General features: G+C 39.3%; 1 protein-coding gene across 1 annotated transcript in view; it reads left to right on the top strand.

The window, feature by feature from the left end:
• The first annotated feature begins 14,841 nt into the window (after positions 1-14,841).
• The window catches only part of kcnab1 (potassium channel, voltage gated subfamily A regulatory beta subunit 1), a 173,386-nt gene continuing 165,909 nt past the window's right edge, over positions 14,842-22,318 (top strand). Inside the window, exon 1 of the mRNA XM_012963050.3 lies at positions 14,842-15,163. Within this exon, the coding sequence (XP_012818504.1) occupies positions 14,859-15,163 (305 nt within the window). The 5' untranslated portion in view covers positions 14,842-14,858. The remainder of the gene's footprint in view (positions 15,164-22,318) is intronic.

The following is a 22,318-nucleotide window of genomic DNA, read 5'->3' as shown; positions in this document are numbered from 1 at the left end:
TGATATGAACTATATTTCAGTATCTTTTCCCTTTTTATCCCCTTCCTTGCACAGATGTCAGTATAACAGACCAATAGTTATAAGAACAGGATGCTTTTTACCAATGTCTAGGCTGCAAGGCACCATGGCAAGTATCAGAGTGTGCTTGAAGATATCCTGACCATACACCAAAGCTACTTCAGAACTATGGGATAAACCTGAGCCTGGTGCAACCATGGTAGTTCCGCAGTTTCCTCCATATCTGCTAATATTTCCACATTAGCTTATGTTTGACTGGAATATAAATCTCTCCCTGCAATCTCTGCACTATTCTACTTCTTTTTTTTTAAGATGCATTCCCTTCCAACTTCAATGACATGGCTGAGAATTATGGGTTGGCAAGGCAAGTGTGGTTGCTGCATGGGTTGGTCAATGCATAAAATGGTGCAGCCTGTGTACCACATAACTGTTTCCTATAAGGCAAACCACTTGTAATGCTACCCTAGTGCATAGATAATCCCTCTGCATAATGTACTACTGCTTATCTTTAGGTCGAAACAGTCTCAATCAGAAGTTGGTTGAAATCGACTTCCTATGGTTAATGCTTGTCTCTATTATGTGCATAATCCATGGCACCTTGCCTAACAATGCAGTCAGCAGCATAAATGTGTGCTGTTTGCTTATCGGCTATGCATCATGGGTATTTTATACATGGCTTGTAGTAAATGGATGAGGGAATCTGTGCTGTTTACTTATCAACTATGGGTATTTTATACATTGTTGTATTAAGGGGATAAGTTGGCAGCCACTGATGGCAATCTGTAGAGTCCAAACATTGGTACAAAATCTTTTAGAAAATATCAGCTAACAGTGTTTGCTTTAACAAGCTAATATTTATACTGCATTTTTAGACTGTTCATATCATTTATCATACACTTTATGCCCCCCTTACCTCTTTATCTGGTACTGTAAGGTTAATGAATTATGGGCAGTGAGCAGCTGAAAAGGTTAAAATAGCAGCTGTCCTCTAGCAGGGTCACATGGGAATTCAAAATCATGTTGCCTGCAGGTGTTCATTGATAAAAACAGCCCCAGGGTGTGCACACTCCAGAGAGAACAAATTGTATCAGTTTTCTAAGTGTGTGCGGATATGGTTTTTCCATTGAATAACACAGGGTGAAAGAACATGGAAGCAGGGGAGAGTCATTTCTTTTAGGATTAACCCCTCTGTCCTATGTTTCCAGTTATATCCAGTTCTTCTTTGTGGTGATTATGCTGTTATGGGGATCAGTTATACAAAATAGTATTGCTACACTTGCTGTGTATATTCCTGATGACAGATGTAATACCAGTACTTGAATGCATTTACACACATCTGGACACTTACTACAATCAGTTATTAAGGTCCCCAGTTAAATAAACAGGGTTGTTAATATGGTATAGGGATCTGATCATTTGAGAATATTCATAATATAAAAATGTGCAATCAGTTTATTATATATATAAAGGCCATTTAGTAGCAAAGGGGATGGATACAAAGACATAAGACCAAGCAAAGCCTATCAACCAGCCAAGAAATAATACAAAAGTCAAAACAGGGTTACTCTTGGATTCCTATTATGAAATCCTCATGAAAATCTTCTTAACCATCTCAGTCATTAATACTAGCAATGCAGAGTTGTCACCTCATACTCTTTAAATTAAACATGCTGAATAGGTAATTCAACCTTAAAGGACATGTTAATCCCAAAAATACATTTGGCCCAATACAATAAAACATATATCTAAGCAACTTTCCAATAATTAAATTTTTGATATACATTTTTATATATATATATATATATATATATATATATATATATATATATATATGTATAAATTAACTGCAGTGAATGATGAGTACAGTGTTGGACTAGGGGTGCCAGGTGCCCACCAGAGAACATTAGAGTGTGGGCCCAGTCCCCAAGCTATTTTTTCCTTCTCTGTTCACTTGCATTATTTATTCTCTTAATCACTTCCCCATACATATTATTATTTATTCTTCCTTCTATTTATTTTCTTTATTCTCATATAGAAATGAGGAATGACTGTGGTAAAGGAACAAGGAAAATACAAGGAAAATGGCATGGTCAGCAGGAGGGCCCACTGACACCTGGGCCCACCTGGAGTTTTCCTGGTATCCTGGTGGGCCAGTCCGACACTGGATGAGTATTTCTTATGTGTCAGGGGAATAGCAGGAGACAAAAAAAACTTGGTTAGTGCCCCGGTGTAACTGCTCTAATGTTAGAGTATTATTATATTACTTTATTATTGTCAGATTTTGGCTCCTGTCATTACTCATTTCAAACACTGTTCAAACATTCTAATTAGATATCTTCTATGATAAATTTGAACAGAACCTCCGCCACTCTTCTTTATTAGGAATTTTTTGGTACAGCAGTAACTAATCAGGAGCTACCTCTGATTGGTCTATTGTAGCAATGCACATTTCTGATTGGTTACAAAGGTTTACTAATCTATAGAATAATGTACACATTTCTGAATTACTTCCAAATCTGGATTTCTGGTCTGCATAGTATTCTGTAGTAAGAAGTCAAGCATTTGCCATTTGATTGGTTTCTATGGATTACTAAACCTGGCACACTTTGCATCTGTTTTAAAAAATTCTCCCATTTGTGTTTGTTAATAAAGTGAAAGACCACAACCCCCATGTCAGCTGCCCCTGGTCATCTTTAAATTAAGCTTTAGTTAAAATGCTGGCAGGGATATTTTAAAACAATTTGCGATTGGTCTTGATTTTTTATTATTTGTAGTTTTTGAATTATTTCAGTTTTTGCTCATAGTTTGGAATTTCAGCAGCTCTCTGGTTGCTAGGGTCTAATTTACCCTAGCAACCAGTGGATTAAATGAGAGACTGGAATATAAATAGGAAATGCATGACACAACAGTGAAAAATAAAAAGTAATAATAACAATAACTGTAACCTCACAGAACATTGTTTTTTTTGGCTGCAGAGGTCGGTGACCGCCATTTGAAAGATGGAAAGAATCAGAAGAAGGGAAGTAATTCAACAACTATAACAAATAAAAAATGACTAACTGAAATGTTGACCCACTCCTTTAATCCTTATTATTCATTGTTTATCTTGTATTTTTCCCTTTAATTATAAATATTCCTGTTCTGATTTCCCAGCGTTCTGCTTTCAAAAATGCTCCCTGGTTGCTAGGGTTTAAATTTCCTAGAAACCAGATTAATGTCAAGCCCAAGATCTGCAACCAACAATAAATGTACAGTTCCTAAACTGCCGACAAATGCAGATTGACTGCAATTTATCTTAGAATTCTGCTGTCAATGAGATAAGATTTTAAGGTGCACAAACTCTTTAACTAAAAGGAATAACTATAAATGTTTTTTCACAGCAATAAAACAAAGTTACTATGCATTTGAACCAGTTACACTCATATTTGCCCTGCCAAGTTACAGAATAGGCCTAAGGAGTTGAAGAACAACAAACAAACACTTAAAAGGACAACTCAACCCAGAATATATTTTTTGCCTAATAAAACAATTCAAAGCAACTTTGCAATATACATTCATTACATAGTTGTAATGGTTTTTGAGTTATTTGTGTATATAATTGCTATTAGAAGCAGTGTTTGCCTGTCCTTTTCTATTCCCTGCCCTGGGGGCTCTGGCATTTGAAACAATGTAACACAGGCAGCAGACTGACAGACCTGACTTGCTGGAGGAGACTGGCATTGGCAACATTGTTAAAAAGTAGCAAGAAGGAGTTCAGCAAATGCTGCTTTCTATAGCAATTATATTTACAACTAACTTTTAAAGAACTAACATTTTTTAATGAATTCATATTGGAAAGTTGTTTCCAATTATGTTTTCTTTAATTGGGCAAAATGTTATTTTGGGATTGACATGTCCTTTAAGGTTGTTGGTAAAATTTCACCTCCCTTTAGGTAATAATGAGTTCCTTTTATTTATAAAGGGAATAGATATGGTCAAATATCCCAGAGTGTTAGCTTTGTAACAGAGCTGTCAGCTAACAACCTGATCTCTCTCTAGGGATACACATGACACCTGCCTTCTCTGAACTGACAATGTCTGAGAAGGAACAAACAGATCTTGAACAAGAAGGTTAAGATTAGCTCATTCATCCTGCCTTTAAATATGTAATGGGCAATCACTTGTAATTAGGGGTGCTTATGCAAAATTCTGTGTGTGGCGCTTTGTGGAGACATAGGTAGGCAAAGGCTATCCATTCCTCATAAAAACAGAGAACCGGGGGGTCATTTACATAGGCGTTAAATTGCACCAATGTAGTTATCAATGACAACCAATAAGCAATTAGCTTTCTTCACTCTTCACAAGTTAGAAAACAAAAGCAAATTACAACTGCCCCTATGTACAGCACAAAGGCACTAAATAGAAAATAAATATAGAAAATTAGCACTGCAAGGCCAAAGGGAGCTAGGTAGGCAGTAAAGTGTAACACTGGTGCAGTAGCCAATAAATGACTGCCTGAAGCATAAGGGTGAGTAGCTCTGGTGTTGGTGGTAGAAGTGTGTGAAGAGCTAACAGTCAAATAAGACATTAACCTCCCCACCCCTATATAATAAAATCACTAAGTTTGCACAAGAGCAGCAACCCACCATTGCAACCAATAAGATATTTGCTGACAGGTGATATGCACTGCAGAATATTGACCATAACAGGGAAAGAATATCCGTCCATATAAAGGGTCATTAAAGTCAAGTTTGTCTGGGTATGCTGGTCACTTACTGGAACGCTTGTCACTTTACTTCTTGATACACTGGGGTATATCCAGTCATCTGTACTTGCCAATAACTGTACCAAATGGTAATTTTTTGCTCTACACCCCAAACAGCCTTTTTGTCCCTGCCCTGCATCCTTCCCACAGAGGCACAGCCAGATACAGGCAGTAATTTCTAGGCAGATAGAGGCAGTGTGTCTTTCTGTAGGGATGTCACTGCTATTTTTCATTGGCTCCTGTTATGTACCTCTACAACTTATTCTGCCTAGCGTAACCAAATTCTGCTTTATGTGAAATTGTATATGTTAAAACAGTGTGTAATCCTTTCTGTAATCATTGCATGAGAGGGAAAACACAATATATCTATATTATTTCTTTTATAAAATCACTGGATTTACAGCAGATATATTTTTATATTCCAGCAATAACCTCTATAAACTCTATTTATTTACCACTTAAGCACTAAATGGGCTTTGATATCTAAATCCTTATCGGGTGTGCTGACATAGTTCCCATCTGACCAGTCATTCAGCAACATATCTGTAATCTCCCACATTCATTGACTGGTTTGTAAATAGTAACACAAGAAAAAGGGAAAGTTGTGCTCAACCACTACATTGTAAACCATTAGGCGGGGGGGCAATGAGGCTGTGACCACAAAATACATATAAACAACCGCAAAAAATCCTCTGCACTCACCCATTATCAATATGTAGAAATAGGACATTAGGACATTTCTGTGCATTCAGCTACTAAGAAATGCCTTCCCCCCCCCACCCCAAAAAGAAGATTGTTTGTCCGTACATTGCAATATACTTCAAGCTGGCCAACTACGTCAAAGTCATCCCTTCTGGCCAGTCCTACACTGACTGACCTATATAAGTAATTTAAGATTAGTACTGAGCAAAGGGACTAAGTTTTACCTGCAACATGCTTGCGTATAAGGTTAAAACTCCCATATGGTTGCCCTTTTATTGGCTCCATTGGGATCACCTGACTGTAGCTGGGAATAGTGGGGGCTACAACATGGAGCTGGCCACTGCTCCTGTATAAACAATAACACAAGAAAAAGGGAAAGTTGTGCTCACCACTAAATTTTAAACCATTAGGCGGGGGTGCAATGAGGCTGTGACCACAAAATACATATAAACAACCGCACTGTGATTAATTGTGGGAGAAGTCAAACACTCATAGTCACCCCACCACCACCATCAATGCCTTCCTTCCTATAACTATTGCCTGTCACTGAAAATGTCAAAGACAGAAAAGCATATGCCCCAGTGCTTGTAGGCAACTGACATAGAAGTGAAATTCTATTTCAAGCATTTTGTTTCCACCTCCAAGCATTTTTCATGGCCTCACCACTGGCCATCATAATCTTGACAGTGTAAAGTTTAAGCAGTTCAGAGTCCTCAATGGTTATGTAATAAAAGGTACTAAGTTTGCCCAGGAGCAGTAACCCATAGTGACCAATCAGCAGGTAGAATTTACTAATCAGCTGTTTAAAAGCAAACATCTTATTGGTTGCTATGGGTTACTGCTACCGAGCAAACCTATTGCTTTTTATCGCATATGGGGGGATAATGTTTAGAAAACAAACTTTGTTAAGAGTCAGATGAAAAAGTATGGATGCATATGCAAGAGCTATGATAATGCACTAAGCTTTATGTTTAAAAAGTAAATCTAGTACTGCTATGGGGACTGCTATCACCCCTCCATTCCCTCTATTAATAAAGCATGTATGTTTTCTAGGGCAATTATTAGGCTTTTGACTTAAAAAAGCAGTTTTGCTAGTAGCTTTAATATATGGCCTGTGATTTATGTTTTATAAAGGAGTTTAGGTCCATTTGCCTTTTTGTCACGGTTCCTTTTAGTCAGGTTTGGCTGCCTACTTTCTCAGCTTGCCAATAACAGCTCCTGTAATATAAGAGATATATGTAATTATGCCTAAGCAGCAGCTGCATAGATTTCTCTGTAGCTATGCACACAGTATAATTAGGCATCCCTTATTAAAGTTGCTTATTGGTAACCCTACTGCTGAACGTGATCTAGTCTGCTCTTGGGAGCGCAGAACATTTGAAAAACAGCTGTGGCAAGTGGCCAAGATAGTTGAGCTATGGAAGCAACTAGAAGTGCTAAGCTGCCTCTCCTTAGGCAGTTCCTAACAAACCTAAAAATACTTGTGAAATTCTTTCTCCCTTGCTCCCTGGGATGACTTTCACTTTGCTATTTCTGGTTGTCATGGAAGTATTTATATTATTTTTACTGAACAATGACCGATTATACAGCAAACCTTCTGCATGTAGACTATCCCTTTTTACATCTTTTTAATATATTTGTGGTGTTGGATAAAAGGGGCACCAAAGGGCAGATTGCCCCAATCAGTTTTCACATATACTGCTGTTAATGCATCATTGCTTTCTGCAGTTGCTGATCCATAATTGTTGGAGCTGCTCACATTACCCCTATGACCCATTTGGGTCAGTACAACCCATTGTTTAACATGAGTGCAATTAACAGAGCTTTTGTTTAACATGCTTTTTGCCCATTGTTGTCATACAGAAAGATCTACGGTTTTTGTTATTTCTTGAGCTAAACAGGGAAACAGGTAAAGTGAAGCAAATCCATGTATGGTCCTTGTAAAGTAGATAATTAATAATTATATTATTAATGCCTAGATAATCCACTTGCATCAAAAACTTCTACCTGATTGTATGCCAAACCAGTCACAACAAATAATTATAAGTATCTGCCTCACAAGGACCAAACATGAGCTTCATGGCTCCAGGCTGTCAACTGAAAATTAATTTAGTCACAAAAGAAATGTCTTGTGATATTGCTCTGCTTAGAACTGACCACAGGAACAACAGATGATTCTCCTCTGCTCACTGACTGCAATGGCTGCTGTAGGCATTGTAGATAGGTTTGCCTTGACTAACAGTCTATGGTACAAAAAAAATTACACATTTGTGTAATAATTTTCTTAATTTTTTAAAAAAAAATTTGATAGGTTGGAATTCCTATGAGTTAGGGCCATAGGTTGCTCATCTCTGACATACTGGGTATGGAAACCATACATTTAGGAAGGTTAATGTACAGTAAGGTATAATGAATTAAGCAGAAACAATACATACTTGTGAGAAATATACAAATCTGGTAACTGATCCATCTTATGTTATAGCACCACCTGCTGATGGATAATTATCAAACAGCTCTATGGGTTTCCACCTAGTCTGTACACACTGATAATATAATAATTTGTATGATATAATTTATAATATATATTTAATATATATATAGTTTTCAGATGGGGGTCACTAGCCCTGGCAGCAAAAAACTATTGCTCTTTGAGGTTGCTATGTTATTGTTAGTTTTAATAACGTATCTTTCTTTTCAGTCCCTCTCCTATCAAACCACTGTCTGGTTGCTAGGGTAAATTGGCATGGTTGCATCTGTTCATCCACTTGCACAAAATGTATTATAGCAGGTTGAAGGGACACACTGGCATTTGCTAAAAGATGTTAAAAAGTACTGTATCTATAGGCACTAGTACCTTTCTGAATAGTGTCAATGCACACTCAGTTTTGCACTCCTTAGTGTATTTAGCTATTTGGACTTGCATTTGTAAACAAGTCGATGGTTACTTCTATACTGCAGAAGGAAAATAAAAATATGGAAAGTTAGTTATTGCAGTTTGCATTTATTGCATTTCTTCCCGTGACCCATGCCACCAACATCTTTTTATATATTTGTTGTCATTTCAATTTACCAGTCTGTTTTAGAACACAACATTTAGTCCTGAACTCTCATTATACACACACCATCTGCTATTTAATTCCAGCTTTACTGCCTGTGTGCTTGTCACTATGCTGCTCACAACTCTGCCTTTGATTCTGCACACTTTACAGTATACCTGAGTGATAAATCAATGTACAGTTGCATTGTTCCCACACTCGTGTGTATTATGTTTACTGATTACATTAATTATCCATCAGTAGGGAGGTATTAGCATATCCTTCATATGAACTGTACCCTTAGTACATTTATGCAAGAAAGTGTAGCTGTAGAATCAGATATTGGATATTTTTGCAATACTTACAATAATGCCCAGTTTTAGGAAGCATCTCCATAGTTACCTTCAGTAGACAGTATGCTAGCTACTCATGTCCAGATGCCTGACCTTGCACCTATCACTAGTTACCTTTTATGCCTGTTTCTTTATATCACTTTTCTGATTTTCCATATTCAGAGTTGTCAGTTTATGGCCAAAGTGGGCAAAGGTACAAGGTCCCACAGGCAAAGGACTACATCCCAGTGCTCAGTACTGAGGGGAGATTCAGCACCTCCTATACAGTTCCAAGTAACAGACAGAGTTGTTCTTCCGCAGGATGATCCCTTGCATTTATTGTGTCAACAGGCAGCACATACAGTGTCCCAAAGACACACACACACACACCCACTTTAATTGCTCAGACAGTGGTGTAGTCTATCACAGCAATATTGCATTGCCAGATTTCCCTCCATGGGAAAATGAGTTGTACCTGAAGTTTTTATTCACATCCTCCATATCTTGTCTAGCAATGGCGTATAAACTCATATAGGCACACATAAATAATATTGTGATATGAAATATTGCAGTTCATTATCCCATGGCATCCTTAACTATCCAATATTACTACATCAGAAATACCCCAGACAGATATTTACTTTCCCTATATACAGACTTGGCAATGCTATCAGTGAGTGCAACTTTGGAGCTCAAGAAAGTGGGATACCTTTATTTATGTCTTGTTATTTATATAGTGCTAACACAGTTCTAAAGCACTTTACAGGTATTATTCATCATTCTCTGCCCCAGAGCTGCTTACAGCCCAAGGTCCCTACTGCAGTCAGAAGCCAGTCTGTATGTATTTGGAGTGTGGGAGGAAACCAAAGTACCTGGCGCAAACCCATGCAGACATGGGGAGAACATACAAACTCCTTGCAGATAGAGCCCAGCCTGGGATTAAACTCAGGACCCCTGCGCTGCTAAGCAGAAGCACTACTCACTAAACCACCAAGATGCCCTTGCTTAAAGGACAAGGAAAGGCAAAATCACTTGGGGGTGCCAAAATGTTAGGCACCCCCAAGTGACTTTAACCGCTTACCTTTTACCCCGGGCTGGTGCCCCTGTTAGGAGAAAATATGTGGTGATTCCTTGTTTAGAGACCCCTTTTAACATGTCATTAAAATGTACTGAAATCCCCCACTCCTTTGACAATAATACTTTTTAACCCTCACAGGCCAACAACCTCTGCATACTTATATAGAGAAAGAGAGACAAGAACTTGCCCCTTTGTGCCAGACAGCTGCCCACGTCTCCGCAGCTCATGTTTATCTCTAGTCACATTGGAGGGTGGGTGCCCTTCTCCACTAAGCATTGCATTTGCCAGTCCCACTTATACCAGTGTGCATTTTCTACATTCCCTCCAAAGCTAGCTTCAGTTAATTGTGCATATAGGGGGGGTTATTTTGTTGCATTCAAAGCCTTTTCCCATTGCTGTGAATCACTGAGATTGCTACCAACCCCCAAACCACTCCCTAATCTCTGCATAATACAGAAAAATACAAGGGACTGCGTAGTTCAGGATTAAGCATCTGGATCCCATGTGTTTCCTCACACAGGGCATTATATCTGACGTGTAACCAAAGTGACTGTTAGAAATGTGCCAGAAAGTGAAGTTTTCTTGAGAATCGGTAACCTCTTTGGGTTAAAATGTAAGGGTATGGAGAGATCTATCATGAATGTTTAAATAGATCTAGGTTTTCTGGGAAGAAAGTTATCTTCTCTGTTCGGCTTGTGCATTTTTCATAGGACGGCTGATGTTACCTCATTGGGTGATACCAAAAATTCCTTTACCTTTTCCACTGCACATTGCACCTAGACATGTTTCTGATGTAGATACAGTGGCCCACTAAAAATGTACCAAAAATTAAAAAAGTTTGTCAAGTAACCCCTAGCAACTAATCAGCAGGTAGCATCTGGTGGTCTTCTATATAAAGGCAAACATATAATTGGTTGCTAGGGGTTACTAGACCTGGTGCAAAAGCCTTTTATTATATTACCCCATAGTGGAGATGTACAATTTACGCCTGCAGCTACAGAGACACACGGCCTCAGTGTGCATCTGTGATTGTTTTATATTTATAAATTATACAACATAAAGTACTGCTGCAGCTAGCGTTGCCAACTTTTATGGAAAAAGAACCAGCATTTCCATACTTTCTTCCTATCCTATTAATAAAATTGGCACCAAGCAGCATTTATCCCAGCCAGCCCAGTAAAACAGCAGGCAGGTGGCAACCCCAGCTATATTGTACATTACCCCCAAGTCATAGAGATGGTGTATAGAAAAGGTTAACTTTGTACATTACCCTAAAGATTTGGCATCATTAACCCAGCAGACCTCCCCCCCCCCCCCCCGTATTTTATTTCACATAGCATTTCTATACTAAGGTATTAGAAAATAAACTTCTGTGTGATAAAATGACCAGTTGTATTGATCTACTGCTAAATGTTGTTATTTTGTTTTTTCTTATGTTCCATATTAATATTCATCTAAGATGCTGAATATGTGTATACAAGGAAAGAGAACTATATATATTTTATTAAACTTTGTTTGAATCCAAATTCTCAGGACATTCGCTGAATATTTGTTGTTGAGTGTATACGCTTATAATAAATAAATAAAATATAGAATTTGAAAACTGTACATTACCCATTACACACTCATTCACACCCCTTTCAGTATTTTGCAGGTTGCTTACATTGCTATTAATCTTTTGGGGGATGAAATGCACACAATCAGTGCCTTCTTTTCCTTAAAGATGAGTGTTGGAATGTCACATGCAGAGTTTGACTCCAGCTGCCTCTAAGTGACAAACTGTCACAGTCAAAATGCCCATCTGCATCTGTCAACGCTTGCCCTACTAATCTACTGGACAGGCACTGACTGAAGCAACTGTAATGGCGACAGCCAGACCTCCAGCCAAAAGTGCCTATGGGCAGAGGTGCTTCCAGTGTGTGCTTCCAGTTGGGTATTTCTCATAGATTACAATGGGAACTGGTGCTAGGTAGAGACTGGTAATTTGACTGACGCACACCCCACATGGTTAGTTATCTTCTCAAACATAGTAGTACTGGCCACAGCAAGGCTAAATAATGAAAAAGCCCAGTGGTGAAAAAAGCAGAGTTTTATGGTAGAACAGGCAAGAATTGGGACCTTGGCAACCATTCTGTGGACTGAATTTCATATTGAATACCACACAGGTAGTGTCTTTTTCTATTTATAATGGATTTGAAGTAATCTTTATACTCTTGTGTAAATAATATAGGTTTTTAGTTTTTTATGACAAAATAGGGTTGTCCAGTTTTAACATAAGCTGTCTGGTTCAAAACTGGAGAAGACTCTGCCCTAATAGATGCACAATTACCAACCCTCCCCAATACCAACTCTGCTCAAGTGCCCCCTGTCCGGACAATATGCCAATCAAAGATGACAACCCCAATGATATATGTTTCTATTTAAATCCTCTCATTCTATTCATTGTCTGTAAGTGGGATCCTAGGAAACACATATAAATATTATAATATTATATGATAACGTTGTCTGTCCATATGGACCTCTGCTATAGGTCCTGACAGTCAGGGCCGGATTTCAGAATAGGGTGCGACGAGGCCGCCCCATTTTGCTGCCTTGACCAACCCGCACCCCCTAAAAGTTGCTGCGCGTCCAGTCCCCATTGCTCCGTATGTGGGCAAAACACCATTGCGGCTGGGCGGCATGCCATCCCTAAATTTCTGCCGTCCTAGGCTCGGGCCTTTGTGGCCTCGCCACAAATCCGGGCCTGCTGAGAGGCACAAATTGGATTATGAGGGAGACTATGGGGCCTGGAAGAACTGAGACATCTCTGCTTTTTGTTATGATATGGTATGATGTTTCATTGTTTAATTATGTGCACCTAATAAATGTTAAATGTGTAAAACTATGTGTTTGTAATTTTAAGTGATCCCTTAGGGCTTACATAGATTTAGTTAGATTACTGGAGACAACATAGAAAAGTTAGGTGACCATTTGAATTCCAGTTGCATTGGAGAATGTATCTGGTGATGGTATCTGCCTCTGTAACAGGTTATTTGGCAATGTGCTTTGCTAACTAATGATTCTTCTCTGTCTCAAGTAACAATGTTGACAATTAGTCATCAGAGTTATCATGTTTTTAAAACTACTACGGAAGCTGTCTGATACCCACACATTTATATAGTGTTGTAGATTGTAAGCTCTTTTGGGCAGGGCTCGCGTCACCTCTTGTATCGGTTATTGATTGCTTTATATGTTACTCTGTATGTCCAATGTATGAAACCCACTTATTGTACAGCGCTGCGGAATATGTTGGCGCTTTATAAATAAATGTTAATGTAATGTAATACAGTCCATTACACATGTAAGAGATCAGAATCATCTTACCAGTAAGGCTAATGCCTACGCAGCCTTACCTTGTGCCTGTACGCGGAGCCATTACCTTTGCCTGGGTGCAGGCGCACGGAGTGGATTTCTGCGCTGAAACAGGCAAGTATGTGTTTCGACGGCAAAACCCACTCTGTGTGCCTGCCCCCGGGCTGATGTAATGGCTTTGTGTGCAGGAACAGGGAAAAGGCTGATGCCAGCGTAGGGGCTGATCCTTGGCTTGCGGATAAACACAGTCTGGCTTTAGCCTAATGCCCTTTGTATCCCTTCTGCCTTCTTCTTCTGGGAAGAAATCTTAGTGAGGAATCGCAGCCCGTTACTGCTCCCTCTGGTGGGAGGGGGTGGTAATAAGCTAAATGCAGTAAAATACTTCTCTTGTTTCATAGCACATGTCTTTGTGTTATATCATGTAGTTGTCAATAATCACTGAAGTGGTTTGAACTTACACATGAGGCATGCATGCTTTCATCTGATCAAGGAGCTAAACAAACTTGCCATAATCACGATTTGGGTGGGAGAGTACCATTCCAAGGTTCTGTGTAAGGCACTGCTGATAAATTGAAATTGTGGCAGTATCTAATTAAAGCACTAGGAAAAGTAAAATACTGATATTTCCTTGCAATGAGACACCTTCCTTGGGAAAGTTTTATTTGACCCCCCTGCCCCTAGCACTGAATAAATCATGGCATGTTTTCTATATGATGGTTTCTACTTCTAGCCTTCTTGATATATTCCATGGTTTGATGTATGGGGAACCTGCCCAAATGCATATATAACACAGTCCTGCATTCTTACTCAGCTGTTAGCTATCATTTAGCACCAACAATATTCTGCATAAGAAGTCTTTCCATAATATGGAGCACAATTAGGGTTACTAAAAAGCATTTACTTAATAAGAAAGATTATTTAATGACCAGTATAATTTATGATACCTTGGAGTCTTACAGAGAAAAAGCAAATCATCTTAAAAAAAACCCACACATTTATATACATGTTGTAGATTTAAAAACTCAGGGCTCTTTCAGTTGAAATAATACTGATTCTACTGACACACATAAATACAAAGAGGATGTATGAAAAGGATCAACCTTCCCTTTTTTTTATCACTGTTGATTTAAGTCCATTTAATCCCACTCCGGCATACACACACGATTACAAACTAAAGACCAGCTCTTCCACTACCAGTAGCAAAGGAACGGCTGTTTATGCACAGTGCTGGGTACATAAAATTTTGATGCGGTTTCCTTATATTCTGTTAATGGAGGAAGAAGTTGGACTAGTTGGAGAGGAAGAACAGAAGGGACTGTATGAAGGTTAGGCTGGGCTGCTGTTTTCTTGCAATCTCCCCCAGTCTATCCGTGCCAGGGAAGCTGATGGTACAAGTTGGCTATAAAGAAAGGTATGGTAGGTCTGGCCTACTCACCCCTTCCTTGCTAAATATTGACATTGCAACACAATGCGCTGCTGGCCCTTTCTTATCTGCAAGGGTTAAACTGAGCCAGAAAGGATCTAGTTACCTTTCCATGACCAGTGTAAGTCTGTAAGGGAGGAAGAAGCAGCAGTAAAAACCAAGTGCATTATATCTGATGACAGTGACAGTGTCAGGTAGGCAACAGGACACAATGTTGGCAGCACGTACAGGGGCAGCTGGGGGAAAAATTGCAGATGATGGTGCCAAACTGAGGAAGTACTCTGTGGTCTCTCTGGGAAACAAGGGAAGTAAAAGTGTGGCAGAGAATGGGAAAGGCAAGCGGCACAGCGCAGCAGGGCAAGTTCAGCCCAGGACAAGGAGGACCGCTCTTCTGTATGAACTGGAAACCAACTGGTACCTAAGAGCCTGTGAGTTGTCCTATGAGCACACTGTTGCCTGCAGAACTGGCATGCCCTACAGGTAAGTCAATTCTTTATAGCTACTTTCTCTGCTTACAGGAGGACCAACAATTGCACCACATGCATCATTATGCCCTCCAAATGCACCACTTTATCAATAACTGTATAAGTAAGGGCTATTTATGCTGTCTGTCTAACACAATGCTACGTTTATTGATGAGTTCACCCATTAAGGATATGAGTAAATACAACTTTCTCATTAGATCACTGGATCACTAGATTTTCTTTTCCATGTACATACTCATCTGCTAAAATGAATATAATCTCTTGATATATTCGGTAGGCCTCAGATCAGTGTTACTTTCATTGATATATGTCATGATATATGCAGTCACACTGCATGCAGTTTGTTTTTAATGAATAATGTTTGAAATGCAAGACACATATTTTACTGATGTGCTTTTTTTTTTTATATATGTGATTGTAGTTGCTGAATACACTACAATTTGCTTCAAATACAAAACAGTTATTTTATGCTTGAGTCAACTTTTCATTCCTCAAACTGCTATAAATATGCATGCTCTTCTTTTATAATGAGAACATATTTTCCTACTCCAGGGGTCTCCTTCCAAGCAGTGTGATGCTTTTATGCTCTGAATCCAGTATTTCAATGCATGGCTGGGCACTGCCAGATTTAGCTGGCATAATAATCTATAACTGCTGTTCCTCTTGCTCACAGAGTCAGAGGAAACTACCATTTGTAGTTCAAAACATGTATTGAGTAAAGTGAATGAATCTAGTTTTGGATCTGCAGACCTGTGTATAACAGCAGTGAACTACAGATGCCTAACAAAGAAGGCAGAACCCTCCACAAGGGCTGCAAATCTAAGACAAAGGTCCGTAAATTGTGGTGCTGATCCCTATAGGATTGATGTGATTCAGCCTAAACTGCAATTAAAGAAACATTTGGGGTAAATGTTGATTTAGATACTCTAGAATAAATATTCTTCTGCAGGGGAAGGGACTTGAACACCAAAAGTCAGAAATCTTCTGAAGCTGAAGCAGGACTGAAGAAGTTTAAATAACTAAGAATAACTGACTCTGTTTGGCAATTACATGTGTTGAAATGATGTTATGTAGAATTTGCTGTGCAGGATTTATGCACTGAAAGTTTTTATTCCAATAACTGCAAAATATGCTTAGAATGGAACCAACAGTATCATGTATTATTAGTGCTCTGCATGTGTATGACGGGAGTTTATCAAAGCATGATTAATTGGCTGTTGACAAGGAAATAGGCATAGTTCACCTTTAACCTGCTAAGGAGATGGATTTCTACTGCCACATACTAAAGTTCCTGTCGCCGTGCATAAGGTCATTGTATCAGGGAATGAGTCAGAGCCAAGCATGTGAGTTGTCAGTCATTTTATACCCTGAAGCCCTTGTCGCTTATATGTGATTCTGAGTGATGGCTTCAACCCTCTATAAATAGATCAGATAATATTAACAGCTTCATTACTGCATTGGCATCTCATTTTTGGCAGTCAGAATGTCTTAAACCTTAATGAGCATTACTTACCAGGATGGTGCTGTGCTCCAACAGGGCAGTATCTGCACTACATCTTTTAGTTAAGAGTGGTAATCTTCAGTGCAAAATCTTGTATTCCTAATTGTCTTGCTAGTTGGTAATGATAGAAATTCTGCTCCAGCAACTGAAGAGGAACAAGTAAAAGGCCCTTTACAGCACTGGACTTATTTCTTTTACTGTAAGGGCTTGTGCCAAAAATAACATAAAAAAATGTTTACTACTAATCTGGTACCAAATGTATTGCCAGTGCACATCACATTACTTTTAATCACCACTGCACAAAGATGGCCTTGGTTAATGTGCAAATTGGTGCCATATATTAAAGGTATTTGTGTCTAAAGCTTCTCCTTGCACACGTGTGCCCTGCTAGTCTGTTTGGGTGAATGACGCACAGTGCTTGAAGCTGGCAGTAGTTTCAGGGCTCTTACAGTGGCTTGCACCGATAGATGCGGTGTACTTGCACCCAAATCAATTTGACCCCGAGCACTGACAACAATGACATCTCAACAATGCAGTGCAGTTGTGTCCAATTCAAGTAGACACACAGCCGCTTGTAATTTTACTGTCATGGGAAAACAAGTTTTTTTCAAAATGCATGAGTTAATAGAGCTTCTCCAGCAGAATCCCTGCATTGAAATCTGTTTTCCAAAAATACAAACAGATTTTTTTTATATATAAAATTAAGAGTTTTTATATTTTGAAATTTCACATGGAGCTAGCCATATTCTTCTTTTCCCAGGGTGCCACAGCCATGTGACCTGTGCTCTGATAAATAGTGATGAGCAAAATTGTTCAACAGGCATGGATTTGTAGTGAATTTTTGTGTTTCGCCATTGGTGGATTGTTTTGCGAAATGGGCGCAAAAATTCGACGCACAACAAAAAATTGTGCCTGCATCAAAAAAAATTGTTGCATGTATCCAAAAAAATGATGCTTGAGACAATTTTTTTTGTTGTGCGGCATTTTGTAATTTTTTTTGCCTTTTTGTGGATCTTTGCGCTTTTTATCAAAGCGTAATGGGACAGATTTGCTCATCACATAAACATTGATTAACTTCAGTTACACTTTACTGCTGCGCTGCAAGTTGGAGTGATATCCTCCCCCCCCCCCCCCCAGCAGCCGATCAGCAGAACAATGAGGAGGGAGCAAGATAGCAGCTCCCAGTAGGTATCAAAATAGCACTCAATAGTAAGAAATCCAAGTCCGCCTTGGGACTCCTCCAGTTACAAAGGAGTAGGAAAAACAATAGGTTTCCTGAAAACAGTTCTAATGTGTAGCGCTGGCTCCTTCTGAAAGCTCAGACTCAGGCACAATGCACTGAGATGGCGCCTACACACCAATATTACAGCTAAAAAATACATTTGTTGGTTCAAGAATAACATTTTCAATGGTAGAATGAAATATTTGCCATCTGCAATCATGACAGAATCCCTTTAATGATGCTAGAATTATGAGGGAAATGCTGCATTGTAGGTAAAAAAAAACATACTGATTTGCACCTGAAATAAGACTATGCCCAAATGAACGCTGGCCTTATATAGAACAAAGGCCAATTATTGCAGTTATTTACACATGGGCACTACATTTATTTGAGTCCTAAAAAATCTGCAGAGTTAATGAGCAATGACTTAGGGCTCTGGCACACAGGGAGATTAGTCGCCCGCGACAAATCTCCCGTGTCTCAGGTGACTAATCTCCCCGAGTTGCCATCACCTGCCATCCCACTGGCAAAAGTGTAAGTCGCCGGTGGGATGGCACACGTGGCGGCGCGTTTTCAGTGAGATCGCGCAAGTTGCCTCGAGAGGAAACTTGCGTGATCTCACTGAAATCGCGCTGCCGCGTATGCCATCCCACCGACGATTTACATTTTCGCAGGTGGGATGGCAATCCGGGGAGATTAGTCGCCCGAGACACGGGAGATTTGTCACGGGCGACTAATCTCCCCGTGTGCCAGAGCCCTTAAATACACTATAAGATCCGCTCGCTTGGCGATGTCGCGAAGCGAGCGGATCTTCACCTGATATCCCCACCTACGGGTGGGCGATATCGGGTAGCAAGGGACTAACAAAAAAAATAATCCGATCGTTTGGCCCTGGGGCCAAACGATCGGATTACATTTGAGGTTATGGGGCAGTCGGTTCGGGGACCACATCAACGAGCCGATGCGGTCCCCGATCTGACTGGATTTTCTAACCTGGCCGATCGAGATCTGGCCAATTTCAGGCCAGATATCGATCGGGCAGGCCGCTCTGTTCTGCCCATACACGGCCGATTAGGTCCAAGGGACCGATATCGGCAGCTATAGTCGGCCCGTGTATGGGGGCCTTAACACTTGTTGATGAACAGACTCCTACTGTTTGTTCTTCCAGCTAAGGCCTTTGGAACAATAGCACAATGTCTATTTTCACTCTTTCTATGATACAAAGAAATGAAATACATTTAAATGACACAGAAAGAATAGTTCTGGATAAATATCTCCCATGACTTAAGCTTAGTGACCAAGGCCAAAGACAAACAAACTAAGCTCTGCAAATATCACACCAGCTGTGTCTGCTGCTCACCCACAACTTAACCCTATAGCGAAGCATTGCCAACATGTTACTGCCAAGTCATTCAATAGAGGCCCACTGGCCCCATGCGCTGTCTACCAGGCAGATTTTCAGCAATTAAAGGAATTATCTGTATCAGCTTAAACAGCAAAGTCTCAGATCCTTTGTATTTCTACTAATTTGTATTCCTGACACCAACTTGTTAGAAAACTATAAAACATCAACTACTGGAGAACTCCTTCTAAGCACAGCCTCCAGTTTTTTTATTAAAGCCAAACTTGTCACAGATATTTCTGGTGCGGGCATGTGTGTATGAGAGTGCGTGTTGAATCCAACTGGGTCATTTATCATTATAGACTTATAGACTAATCAAGACCCAGTAATATTCCTTCCCTTGGGCTATGTTCTTGTTTTACATATTTGGATACTATAAGATATTCTTTCAATAATGAGTATTCTTTATTTATTCAAATATTGAACATTTGAGTTTTTGAACATTGCTAAATCACCCCGTTTCTTAGAGGATCAAGCACAAGTCTGTTATGTAATGTTTGCGGATATCAATGGAGCAAAGAAAACAGTTGTGTCATGAGAGTGCCTAAAACTGTAGCCATTCCTTTTATAGTACATTGCATTGGGAGCTGAGCATCAGGGTGCAGCTAGCACCTGCCCCCCCCCCCCCCCCCCTCCATTAAGGAGATGTTTTTTTTTAACAAGACTTATGGTTGTCTAACCATTTAAATGATAGTTCAGTTTGTGTGCAATAGTATAAAATCTAGATCAATCTGTTACAGTAATAGCGCTATATATGCTCAAGATCATATCTGTTGATTATGGATTATGCCCAGAACAAACATTATTGTTGATCCATGATGCACAAATTGAGTTGCTTGCATGCTTAGCCCAGGCAAAGAGTCATATTAAGGTCATTTATTACATTTTTTGCCCACCTAGGCTTGCTGGTGAGCTTTGACTTATGACCCCACCTCCCTTTTCCTTAGCTAGCTTTTAATTAATTTTGCATATGGATTGTCACATTTATGAAATATTCCGTTTGTGTCAGGCTGTAAGCAATAGACCTGCAGATATGTGCATGTTCCACAATCTATTCCTTATTATAGAATCACAGTTATGTCATTAGGACAGATGGATATCTGTAAGTCCATTGTTTGGTGGATGTGATGTAACTGGATAAACTCAGTATAAAATGTAGTTGTCGCCACTCGCCACTGAATGCAATAAAAACCAAAGCTGAGACTTGCTTGCCCTTGCTAATCTGTGCTGTATGATAATCATCTGCTTCCTGCGGATTTACTAAAGCCCAGCATTTTGTATGCTCTGAGAACAGCAGCAATTCCAGACAGTAAGTGGGACATGCAGGATATTCACAAATCACTTTCACAGATTGATTTCAACCTTGCACAGATTATACTCTATAACCTGAATAGACCAATGGCATATATACAGTGTATATATATATACACATTTAACTTGGTTTCCAAAGGCAATTGGTGTTAAAGTGGGAAATATTGCCTAGGGATGGTCGTGGGCATCCAGAAGGGGCACTTACACCCTGGAATTTTCACCTCAAACAGGGCAAGAGAAAATGTCTCAGGTCCCCATAATATTGTTTAGGATCACAGTAATTGTAGAGTCTTTGCCTGTGTCCTGGAAATGTAGCAGGTACCATTCTGGCAGCTGACAGTTGTAGTTCAGCAGTACCCAGAGAGTTGCAGATTGCAAGGTTTTTTTTCTAATGCTTATAAGTCTTGTGATGTGACTTATACTGTAGGTCCTGGCTGTAATGAGTAATTAGGTGGGACTGTTGTGTACAGTTGTGTTGCATACAGTATAATGTCATTTATTCTCCTTGCTGTGAATCTAATAGTGCCACCTGCTGCCACCTGGAATTCATTTCCTGAGTTGTAGCTCAGCAAGAGGCAGAGTTGAGGTGCTATATATACAGTATATATATATATATATATATATATATATATATATATATATATATATATATATAAATTTATGTTGATTTGGGGCTAGTTATGCTGGGTACTTTGTTGGATAAAACATATCTGCAGATACTGGAATCTGATTACTTCTGCTTTCTGTGAATTGTAGGTATGTGTATTGCTTATTATGTACGGTATGCTTAAACTGATCACAGGGACACCATAGTATTGCTATCACTACTCCTGCAGCCCATGAATATTCACTACTGTATGTGACCACCAAGGGTTAGTTGTTGCCACAGGAACATTTTTCCTGAGAAAGACTATATTAGTAAATTAATGTAAGAGATAACAGAGATTTAATAAGCTATATTTTGTATTTAGGCATAGTTTTTCCATGGAGGACCATACCTTTTTAAGACCCCAGATCCTTTGTTTAACTTTAAAAATGTGAACTCTTTTGATTTTTACTACACCAAAAAGGTTGGAATTCATAGATGTTGTCTCCCTGCTGCCAATGGTAAGTTCTGCAGGTTTTCGCCCATCTGTACTGTTATTTGTATACATCAGAAACACTGAACTGGTGCCAAAAGTACAGATAAATTAGATGTGTTCCTAAGGACCTGTTATTCATTGCAGGCCTGCCAGTGTGTATTATTCTGGGGATTATTTTGAGGGGAATCGTTGTGAAATTCTAACATAGTAGTGCAAGTGCTTTATGTGCCAGTAAAATACATTTAGCTTCCATCACTCTATCTCTTAATAGAAGATGTTAAATAACGGGCTCTGGAAGCACCTTAATATGGTGCAGGTTGGGGGGGGGGCTGAAGCAATGCCTGTGTGTGCCCCTTTTGTGGCTGGTGCAACTTATACCCACTAAAAATATTTGATTAGCAAATATAATAGGTATAAACAGAGTAGGCAAAACTATAAAATGTATAAAATCCTTTTCTTCTTCTACTTAAAGTGGACCTGTCACCCAGACATAAAAAGCTGTATAATAAAAGTCCTTTTCAAATTAAACATGTAACCCAAAGTCATTTTTTTTATTAACACATCTATACCCATTATATAAGCATTTAAAAGTCCCAGCCGTCAATCATATATTGCTTGCCCCGCCTCTATGC

The sequence above is a fragment of the Xenopus tropicalis genome, chromosome 5 (genome assembly GCF_000004195.4).
Source record: "Xenopus tropicalis strain Nigerian chromosome 5, UCB_Xtro_10.0, whole genome shotgun sequence".
Taxonomy (NCBI): Eukaryota; Metazoa; Chordata; class Amphibia; order Anura; family Pipidae; genus Xenopus; species Xenopus tropicalis.
Note: the sequence above shows the minus strand (reverse complement) of the source record. Positions and strands in the feature narration are given on the sequence as shown.